Source organism: Podarcis filfolensis (genome assembly GCF_964270895.1).
Source record: "Podarcis filfolensis genome assembly, chromosome: 9".
Classification (NCBI taxonomy): Eukaryota; Metazoa; Chordata; class Lepidosauria; order Squamata; family Lacertidae; genus Podarcis; species Podarcis filfolensis.
The window spans coordinates 23,219,112-23,230,521 of record NC_139610.1 but is presented as its reverse complement, the minus strand read 5'-3'; the positions used below and the strand labels follow the sequence as shown (position 1 = coordinate 23,230,521).

Here is an 11,410-nt window from a genome sequence, read left to right as displayed (position 1 = left end):
TTTTCCTACAAAACCCCAGCTGTAGGAGATAAACAGTAATAACGAATTGGCGATCGGGAAGGGATTCTGTCTCTTGCTGCTTAAAATGTGAATTGAATTTTAATTGTTTAGCAAAGCAAGCATCACACAATGCTCCAAAAGTTTTAAAAATCAGGGATAAAAGTTTACATCCAAAAGTGATGGGTATATGAAAATTGTGCTTTCAGACAGTAGAATTATTTATTATACCAATTCATCTCGCCTTTTGATTCTGGGAAAATTTGTATAGCATTATATCTATATCTATCTATATATATTTATGTATTATATATATATATATATTTATTTATATATATGTGCAGATTCTCATTTACAGTTCCTGCAAAAATCTAAAACAATGTGCTTCACTTCATATATAGCAAAGGCACCTGTGTTATTCTCCCTTTTGGACAAAAGGTGATACTAAGATCCAGGTTTCCTGATGAAGACAACCGTTTTTGTTCCCCCTTCTTTCTTCCAGTCGTTTACGTCCACGAGCCAGACAAAAAGGCCACATTGTCTTCCTGCTTACACCGGAAGAGGATGCTCTGTGGGCTGTTTCGGAGCTTCATGATGGAACGAAGGAAACCGGGCAGAACTGTGAAGCAGAGGGACAGTAACAAAAAGGCTATTCTGGTGTGAGGAGGGGTCGGGAGTCTTTTCAGCTCCACAAGCAGATGTTGCTACTGGACTGACACGTGGAGCCTGCTCCTGCCGGGGAAAGGTACAGTTTACCATTGGGACAAACGCAGAGCTCATAGATAGTCTGTCGAGCTGCTGATGAGCTCGGCGGGGAGGAGGAAGAGGAAAAAGTACCCACTGGTAGATTTCCTAATCGGATTGAGTCCGCGTTCAAAAATATCTAGGAGGAAAAGAGAAGAGAAGAGAAAAGAATGTAAAGCTCTTTTCATGGTGTGTATCAGGCAATGTCCAACCGGTTGATAGCAGTCGATTGTGTGATCCAGATCGATTGCCCCCCCCCCGAAAGCTCAACAACCTTGGCTCCCCAGAAGAAGCTCAACAGCTTTGGTCAATCTAATGGGTAGGTCACTGCTAGTTTTTTATAGTGGGTGTAGATCGCAGTCTCTTGGGAGCTGGACATGCCTGGTGTATATTATAGATGCCTCCCTATCGTGTGTGGATGGCGCCATTTTGCCTGCAAAAGCAACCACACTCACCTACGGATATCAGGCATAGAGGGAATGATAAATACATGGGGCCTGGTTGAACATTCTCTGTCCGCTAGCATAGTAGTTGTTTAAAGGTTGTGAAACAAAGGAAACCCAGCACAATAGTTGCACAACAGCTGACTCGTGTTGTGGAGGGAGACAAAGGAAAGGGAGTAACCAGCGTTGCTGCTCCTATGACTGCCACCTGACAGGGAAGGAAAAGGGGATAGTTTGGGAGGTGTCATTTGGGGACAGTGAAGCTTTGAAAATCAAACCAATGTCTTTTTGGAGAGAGCTGTATCAATTCCAAGGTAATTATTGGAAGCTGCCCAGAGTGGCTCAGGAAACCCAGCCAGATGGGCAGGGTATAATAATAATAATAATAATAATAATAATAATAATAATAAGTATTATTAGTATTAATTGGAAGACAGCATTGGGGGACTCACCCATTTCCAGTAAGGATAAATTGGATGCAGTTTGCTATGGAGTATGGCAGGAATTCACTTCCTTTTATAATTTACCTCTAGGTTTACCACAGATATATGCAAAAGGCTCATGTCCAATTGGCATATGGAGCTCCCATTGGCCAGCCAAGCATCCTGAAATGGCTGGCTGGTCACTGGCAGAAAGTCCAATGGAGGGCTGTAGACTGACAGCCCTCATAACCAACAGAATGGGTTTTACTGTTACAACTGCTGTTAGCTTTTTTACTGATGCCTTTTACGATCTTCAGAGTGGCAACAACGGTGTAAAAGCATGACAGCAGTATTTTAAAAGCTCTTGAGCTTAAATACTGATACAAGGCTGAGGCTTTAAGTATTTCCTGCATTATAGCAGCTGCCGAGGGACACATTAGTGCGACTCAAGCTCAAGCCTATGGAAAGCAATGGGACTCCATGGCAGTGTAATGGCTACCTATAAAGTACTTCTTGGAGCAATTCAAACCATCGTTATTTTCATGCCATGTGTGGTTTGGACCGATACTTAAATATGGATATAAAACTGAAAGCTAGGATATAATAGCATGCAAGTCATCAAAGTTTTCAAAGCACCTTGAAAACATACACATTTTAACACTTCTTCCTTTTGGTGATCTTGATTTAACTGTGGCCCGTTTATCAGTACTGCTAAGTGGAAGGAGCAGGTAAGCTATGCATTTTTCATCACTAATGTAGCAATTATATTTGTACGTTAGTGTATCAAAATAATGAAGTTTGAAAAGAGCAGTGAAAGTGAAAAATAACTGTATAATTCACAGCACACTGAAATATTTAGAATTTGCTGTTCATTTAAATATCCCCTAGTCATCAGTGCCACATAGGAAAGGAGGCATGGTGTTTGTGCAATTTTCAGTCATTTATTATGACAGCTGTGCATTACTTGTGACCTGCAAAGCTGAATGTGGACCATCAGGTATTTACTGCCTGTATTCTGCCAACGTCTGCCTCTTGCTTTCTCTACAGTGCCTCCTTTGCAGACAACAAAATTGCCTCCCCTTGAAAAGTCACAAACATGGCCATCATGCCGTGTGACATGTGGGAATAGCTCTGAGGCATGCCACACAAGGCAGAAGCGACAGAAGAAGCAACATGGATTGTAGGGCTGGGTTATGACTGGGAAGGACTCCTCAGTAGGAATGCCTTGTCCAGCGTGGAATTTCTGAGGTGAGCTTGATGACTCCAGTGCTGCTCACATCCACTCTTAAGTCACTCTTATACCATTTTAACAGCCACTGCTTCACCTAAAGAATTCTGGGGTCTGTAGTTTGTTAAGGACGCTGAAAGGTCTTAGGACATCATAGAGTTACTTGTGTTGAATGGTCACTGTAAAATGTGAAGGTTCTTTATTGTTTCACAAGTTGTGTATGTCTTTAAGGGCCAGGGCCAATAACGAGACCCAGTCTTGCAGCTGTGAAACATAGCAGGTGCTACTAGGTTGTGTTAATTAAGCTGTGTCAGCATTTGGGCATAGTATATAAGGAGCAGCACCTAGCTCTCTCATTACCCTGGGGGATGGATTGGTGGTTGGGTCATGTTTGTTGTTGTTATCTTTAGTGTAAAAGGAGTTTTTGTTTTGTTATTAAAACCTTGTTTTAATAAGTTATTTTTGAGTTCCTTGTTATGCATGGTCTCCCCAGCAAGCTCTCTGCAGTGCTACTAAACTGCACATAGCCAACAACTTGGACCCTGCCCATCTGACTGGGATGCCCCAGTCCCTTGGGAAAAGCCATGACTGTCAACGTGGTAGCAGAGTGTCTTAAATGTATGATGTGGATATGATCACTATCGATGCATACTGTACACATTGGGAATGGAGGTACGAATCTCATGTAATGTGTCATTGAGCTGTGTATATGCCCTTTTAAATCACATCTCTTTCCTGACTTAATAATTTAATGCATTTCTAGACCACCTCTCCACCATAATGGCACACAAGGTGGTTTGCAATTTGAAAATGAAAGCAATTCAGTTCTGAAAAGGAAATCCAGTAACTAAACCATGACTGTTTAACTTTGGGTATCTTCTGATGGTAAAAGGAAGGGAGGTCAGCCACCTGCACGGTCTCTTCCAGAGTCAACCAGGAAAGCTTGCTTGTAATATCTGAAGCTTTTCTCTGTGTTTGAGCCACATTTGCCATAAATTGTATTGACAACTTTGAGCTGCACTGTTAAATGCTACGATTCCCGATGTAATCTTTTCATGCTGACACAAGTATGTGATAGGGATGATCTGGCTAACAGAGCACCATTTGAGTTGTGTTTCCCACGTGTATGTTTTGTGCCATGGTGCTCCTTATCAGACTTACCTCCCCTTCTGTGGACTGCAAGTGTAGTTCTTTTCTACAGGTAGCTTTTAAGTCCCCTGCAGCTGCACTCACTTGTATTCCCTTGGGAGCTTCCATTATCAAAGATCTGGTTGGCGATTCAAGCCTGAAAGTGTGTTTTTGAAAAAAGGAGGGAGAGGGGGGAAGGGGGGAAAGTCTTAAATGGTTATGCTTTGCACATATCACCCAACAGCATAGGTAAAATCTTTTACCTAAGACAATGTAAAAATAAAACTTCCACTGGCTCCCCTGCTTTTTGAAAAAATTCATTTTCAAGATGAAAAATGTCAGTTCTTACAATATTCATATTCCTTTAGATCTCAGTTCAGAGCTGTTTTTGGAACACACTTCTGGAACCACATATTTCTATATGCACATAAATACACGTACAGGCATACACATCTTAGTGTTATAGATAACAAATTATTACGCTGAAAAGGGGTTATTGTCTCATGTAAGAGCCTGGTTTTATGACCACCACGTGGTGGGTTGCTTTCTGCTTGTGCCAAGGAGGCAAGGAGTGATAGCGCATGACAAATCTACACTCAAATATTTGCACTGCATCTTTGCAAAGTTAATTCTACCACCCTATCCAGAAGTGCTAATGATTTATGCCTGCAGCCTATCATATGATTGTTTCACTGTCACCATGACTGGTGGCTGTCATGCTAGGAGGGTCTTAAATATGTGATTCTGCAAAAGAAGGCAAATGAAAATCATCAACAAACAATATGTACAGCCTGAAGTCTGACAATATGGCTTTAGCTTCCTACAGCCCGTGGTGGCCTGTCAATCAAGACTTTGTATGAATTCACATCTTGCATTATTTGCATGACCATGACTGGAAGCTCAGAAGTTACAGTTTGTTTATTTGTTACTCTTTATTTTTTTCTGAGGAGTTCAGAGAATGTATGGCTCTGAAATGGTCTTCCATCCAGTTAGTTTACAAAGCTAGACTTGCACACCTTCTGCAAGGGATCATGTGATGCATGTGGTTTTGTTAACCGACAGCAGGACTCACCTGAAGACGTCAAGCTCAGAATTTGTAACTACTTTGATGTTTTGTCTGCTCTTTATGAACTTTCCCCTTAGCTTAAGAACATGAGCATTAGAACAACAAAAACCCAGCCCTGCTGGATCAAGTCAAAGGCCTATCTAGTTCAGCATGCTGTTTTCACAGTGCACAACTGTGGGAAGGCTGCAAGCAGGCTTGGTTGAATCTATGTTGTGAGGTGCATAGCAAAAGCTCTCTCACCTTATGAAGTTGACACATAAGAAGCTTCTCATATGTTCATCTCACATGAAAATGTTTATATCTACATCTATCCATAAGCAAATTTCAAGTAACTGGACTACATGTTTCTGCAAGGCCTTTGCACTTCGATAAAACCTATGGCCATTCCCTGTCCCCTTCAAATTCAGCAATATGACCTTCTTAACTTCATTTTTATGCATAATCAGCACAGTCAGAAAAATAATCCTTTTTCAGTGCTGAAACTCAGCAACACAAATTCAGTGTATTGCCCTCAGAACAAATTTTGCTGCCTCATTATCTACCAGTGGGGCTCTCCCCCCGGCCCAAGTTTTATTTTATTAATTTTGTTTTAGATATTTCTATGCTGCCCTTCAGTAAGAATTCCCAGGGTAGTTTATAGAAGAAGAAAGTACCATCTCCCAGTTCTCAGAGTACCAGTGAACATAACAAATAAATAAAACAAATGGTGGACAATAAGAGAATGCAAGAACTACAACAGCAGTGAGACCTTAAAAGCCAGATAAAAGCAAATAGCATGAGTTAAATTGGAAATGTTTTTTTTTTCCTGAAACCAAAAGAACAGCAAAATATTCATCAGTTAGGCCGCTCTGGTGAGAGCATTCTAAAATTTTGAGACAAACAAGAATTTCACTGCTCATATTTTGTTTTGAAACAACCATTACGAGTCCCCAAAACTGGTTTCCAGGTCTTGATATGGAAAAACTAATAATCTCAAGCCAAAAGTGAAGTACTTTCAAATCCATTGGTTTCACATGTAACCCCTCTCATTAAAATCAGTGGAACTTTAGAAATATTTGTTATATGCTTTCTGAAAGTGCAGCATTTTCCATGGAGCTACTACAGCATTCTCTTTTAGATATCCTTGTCTCTAAAGAAAAGGGCATGGTTTAAATTCCAGGAAAGTTCTCTTTTGAACAGTCTGAGAACTTGCTTTCCTTTCAGAGAATAAATTCCTTGTCATAACGATACTTACTTCACTGCTACCAATGCAGTGTTTTATTCCCAGCCCTCCCTTAGGCAACAGGAAGGTATGCAACTATATGATAAAATGGGCTAAAATTTCTACATGCTGCTCTACTGTACAGGAAATTTAAAATAAGTGTGGTTTGACTTTTTTTTAAAAAAAAATACTACTTGCCGTGGAGGCAAAATAGCTTCTCTGTAAAAAGATTTCTTTTCAGACACCACCACTAAGTTAAAAGCATGGTTAAAAATAATGGGCACCATCTACCCAAAGTTAAGGACATTTAAGATCCTTTGGTTGCAGACAAAGAGACGTTAAAAGGTGCTTAACCTCACCCCTGAAATCACAGGGACTGGAAAGTACTTAAATTTGATGGGGACATGCCTGGAATATATACTACAACCCTAAACTTGCTATAAGAGACTAAGGTTTCTTATCGCCTATTGTGTCAACACACTGAACCAGTGTAAATGTTTACCACTAGGAACTTTCATTGGTTGTGGATCAGGAGAAAAGAGTTGCAGCTGCACCTTCAAAGAAACCTCTCTGTGGTTTGCTAATCATATTCCGCTTGCCTTCCCAGGCCTACTTGAGAGAGGTGTGGGCGTGTGTGTGCATGCATGCACAGAAGCACAAGTCAAACCACCCTAAGATCAAGGAAAATGTCACCAACAACCCGTGCTAAATTTCTAGAAAAAGAGGCACAGAACTCACCATGAACGTCTCCCTTGTTCTCTTACAATGGCAATGATGCCCACCTGAGAGCCGGAACTCAGTTCCAGCGAGTTCCAGCTGGAAAAAAAGCCCAGCTGATGAGGAAAACTAAAATGGTACTTGGAACTGAGTGAGTTCAACTCAAGCCAGGACTCTCAAGAGGCAGAAGACAATTGATCTAAGATGGTTACTCAGCATTCAAAAGCAAGTAAAGAAGGCTTGGCCATAATTATTCGGAAAGAGAATGGAGGTACTTTCAGGTTTTTTTGCTCTTATAGTCTTAGATCACTAGCATGGTGTGATAAGGGTTTGGAAATTTAGGAAGTGGAGTTTTGCTTTGCTGGACAATCTTGTTTTGCCTGAACCTACAAGGCAACTATACCCAGATTCTATGTTTCAGTATGGTGGGGTTCAAAGATTCTGCTAGCTTGCATGCAGGTGAGTTAGGGAATCTGCCCAGTTCAGAGAGTTCTGAGGTTTCAGGTGGTGGGATCAGCAACTCTCCACAACTCACAAGCCGGCAAAGGGGTCAGTGGGTTATGGAATGATTCCTTCACAAAGAGGGGGAGGTTGCTCTACCTCTGGCACTATAAAGAGATGGAGGTGGTGGTGAATACTTTCATATCTCTGGGTAAAGCATAAATGTCCCAAAACATGGGAAAAGGAGTCTCAGCGGCAGCTACATAGGATGTAGATTGGCCCTGGTTTGGGTTCATTATTGCAAAAGGGAAAAAGGTAGCATTAAAAATGAACACTCAAAGGGAAAGACCAGGGCATGAGTAAGTCAATCATTTTCGAGCTTCAGGTATCTAATGAGTGGGGAAAGGTGTTTCGGTTTCCCTCATTTATTGCATTTCTCCTGCAACATCTGGTCCCCTTCCCTCCATGAAACTGGGTTTCTTGGATATGGATTTCTCAGATGCAGCTAGTGGAAAAGCAGCTATGGTCAAGGCATGCAGGGGAGAATCAATGGGGAGGAATCAGGGTAAAGCAAACATCCCCAACTGCTGCCTCTCCCCTCCAAATTGCACTGCCTCTCCCATGCATCTTTTCAACTGTTTGGCTCTTAAACCAGGAAAGATCATTACAGCCCCAGGTCCATTTCAGAAATACGGCAGTATCGAATTTATGACTTAACTTCATATTATTTCATGCAGAGCATGTCAGTTACCTTATTATCAATCCTAAAGCTCTCATTAAGTCCTAGACATCTCCTAGCTAGACTCTAATTGAACGGAACATTCCATTATTTTTGGCATAGCTACTTTTCCTTATTCTACCAGGAATCATAGAAAATAATTGACTACTTTGATGTTAACAAGTCTAGAAAGATAGGTGAAGTGTGTGTGCATTAAGCAATAGTGTCTGGAGTTACAATGTAGTTTGTTGCCAAGGTGGGAGTGAAATCTAAAGATAAAATGACATCTCAAGAGCCTTTGAAAATGTCGTTGTTATGTATTGTAAGTTAAGGAGAGGTTTTGTAGTGATAACACTGGGGTGGGGAGAGATCAGAGGAGAAAGGTAGCAGAATTAAATGAAGGGCCGTTTGAAAACTTGTGACACATAGAACAGATGTGTTATATATGAATAGAAGCGGAATCCATTGTTTGAGGAGGAACCAGGGGAGGAGAGGAAGAAGACCACGGTGACCTGCAACAAATCCTTCATGCACAGAGAGCCTACATTGGAGGTGGTTGAATAAGATGCTCTCCTGGGAACAATGCAACCCAGAACAGGGATACTGCCACATCATTCTCCATTATCTATGTATACTGGCGTTCTGAGTGACCTCTTGTTGTTCCAAAAGTGGAATGGATGTACTGGGAATTATCCACTGTGCTGATTTTTTATTTCAGAATTTTGAGCATAGCACTGGGTGTGTGCGCTTTGCTACAGCCTCCAGTAATTACATGTTTTTCCTCTCTTCTGCATCAGTGCATGATCCCCCTGTTACTCTGCAAATGGGGTACATGAGTGGGTGACAGGGGTGAGATAGGGATGCAGGGACTAGTAACATCTGCATGCCATGGGTGTGAGAGAAGGCTTCACTGAATGGAGGTCGAATACATAGGAGACCCAGGAGTTTATTTTATTTATTTTTAATACTAATAAAAATAATCTGTAAACCTTATTGGCTTGGGGAAAGTGTGGGGTTTTTTTGCCTACACGATACTGTGCTGATCCTAGATTGGCCTGACTGGTGTCAGTGTAAACAGATGGTTGTAAATGACAGTAGTATGGGGATGGATTTAATAGCAAACAGAGATTAGGGTAACAGCAGCTTACTGCTTTGGACCCTCAGAGCTATAGGGGGAGAAATGATCCCTTCCAAGGTTTGTTTGGATGACACAACTAAAGCTGTGATCACTGGTGGAAGAATGTGAGTGCAGAGGGAGTGGACCACCGCCAGCACCACTATTCTGGTAGGGTGCCATTGCGTTGCCCCCCCCGCGCACCGGGTGCCATGCCCCCACAGGCAGCGCGCCACGCCCCCAGGATGCACACCATGCCCCTGCGGGCAGCGTGCCACACCTCTGGGATGCATGTCACGCCCCTGGGGGGGTGCCAGCCATGCCCCCACCTGCTCTCCGCCCCCGGTAGCAGAGCATGCAGCTTCGCCACTGGCTGTGATCTGGAAGGACTTCTCTCAGCCCTGGACTGGACAGGTGAGGTCTGCAGGGTTGGAAACAAATGATGCAGTACCTCTGGCCCAGAGTCAGGAACAAGTTGTCTATATAATGTGGCATTTTGAGGGGAGGGGGATGTGGGCAGACATCTCCTGCTCTCGCTTAATCTCACACTGTTCAGTTTTCCATAGATCTCTTCATTAATAAATGAAGCAAACTTTTAAAACATATGAAATAACAATGTAAACTGCATTCCTTTTTAATGAAGGAAATTGCATTCAAAAATTATACAAGGGCAGATAATTTTTCATTGCAATTCTCATGTGTGGATCCAGGGTTTTCCTGTGCCTGTCATATTTCAAGATAGTCAAGGAGTGTTTGTGACCAAAGTCCTATCTACAAATCTTCTCGATCCACCAGGTCCCTTTTCCTATGGATAATGACTTAAAGGTTTGCACATGTCTATACCTCAGAGACATCACCTTGCCAACAAAGGTCCGTATAGTTGAAGCTATAGTTTTCCCAGTAGTGATGTATGGAAGTGAGAGCTGGACCATAAAGAAGGCTGATCGCCGAAGAATTGATGCTTTTGAATTATGGTGCTGGAGGAGACTCTTGAGAGTCCCATGGAGTGCAAGAAGAACAAACCTATCTATTCTTAAGGAAATCAGCCCTGAGTGCTCACTGGAAGGACAGATCCTGAAGCTGAGGCTCCAATATTTTGGCCACCTCATGAGAAGAGAAGACTCCCTGGAAAAGACCCTGATGCTGGGAAAGACTTAGGACACAAGGAGAAGGGGACGACAGAGGACGAGATGGTTGGATAGTGTTCTCGAAGCTACCAGCATAAATTTGACCAAACTGCGGGAGGCAGTGGAAGACAGGAGTGCCTGGCGTGCTCTGGTCCATGGGCTCATGAAGAGTCGAACACGAATAAACGACTAAACAACAAACAACATGCCGCTCTAATGGGGATATTAGCTGTAGGACCCAGATGCCTTATTCTCTAGCAACCATGAGAGCTTCCTGAGGACAGGGATTTCAGTTATCATTTCCACAGGAGTAAGGTGACTGCAAGGGCCACCAAAGCTCTGCAAAGTTTCTAATTATGGCCGCCTCTATGGAACCTCAGGGATGTGAATACAGCCTTCCAGGCCTCATGCCTCTTCCAGGATCAACCCTCCTTTACAGCCCCATGCTCCATTGGCTCTGAGTTGCATCCCTCTTGAGTGTGTTTGCCTGGTTACAGCATGCCATGGTCACAATGTGGTGAAATCAAAATTAGTTGGTCCACTTACTTTTGCCTCTGGCCTCACCTACTGCTAAGCCTATGGTGCTCAGGCTGAAAAAGGTTCCCTGCCCCTGCTCTATGGTTTTAGCTGATCTTAGGCCACCTGGCCACTTACCTGCCTCTAAACCATCAGCCCCGACAGACACTTCCTGTTTGGTGCACTGTTCTCGGTGCTGCTGTTGCTGAGTATGTTGCCATTTAGAAGCTCCCTTATTCACATTAACATACAAAAGCACAAATGCACCAAGATCTACCCTATATAATTTATGTTGATGGCTGCTTTGTGAGGCTTCCTCCTGCCCTGAAAGTAGATCACATTAACATGTGCTTTCATAGCTTCAAATCAAATCTTTTAAAGTTCTGTATCTGTTTAAGGGCAGCAGGGAGAAATCGCGTTTGGCCTCTTTGTGGCTCAAGCTTTTAATGAAAGGATGTCCTGCTATGTTAGTGCTTTTCTCTTACTCCCTCTGTCTTTTTCAAGAACTGCTCCTGCTGATGCCAGGCGGTTGCAGCTTTGTAGAAAAC

At 42.6% G+C, this 11,410-nt stretch overlaps 1 protein-coding gene across 2 annotated transcripts in view; it reads right to left on the bottom strand.

Annotated features, from left to right (window-relative positions):
* Nucleotides 1-350: 350 nt before the first annotated feature.
* The window catches only part of SGCZ (sarcoglycan zeta), a 547,569-nt gene continuing 536,509 nt past the window's right edge, over nucleotides 351-11,410 (bottom strand). Inside the window, exons 6-7 of one of the 2 annotated variants that reach the window (XM_083630759.1) lie at nucleotides 3,996-4,119; nucleotides 351-880 (exon numbers count right to left, since the gene is read on the bottom strand). In XM_083630759.1, the coding sequence (XP_083486885.1) occupies nucleotides 680-880; nucleotides 3,996-4,119 (325 nt within the window). In that variant the 3' untranslated portion in view covers nucleotides 351-679. The remainder of the gene's footprint in view (nucleotides 881-3,995; nucleotides 4,120-11,410) is intronic. The other variant, XM_083630758.1, reaches the window with a different exon arrangement.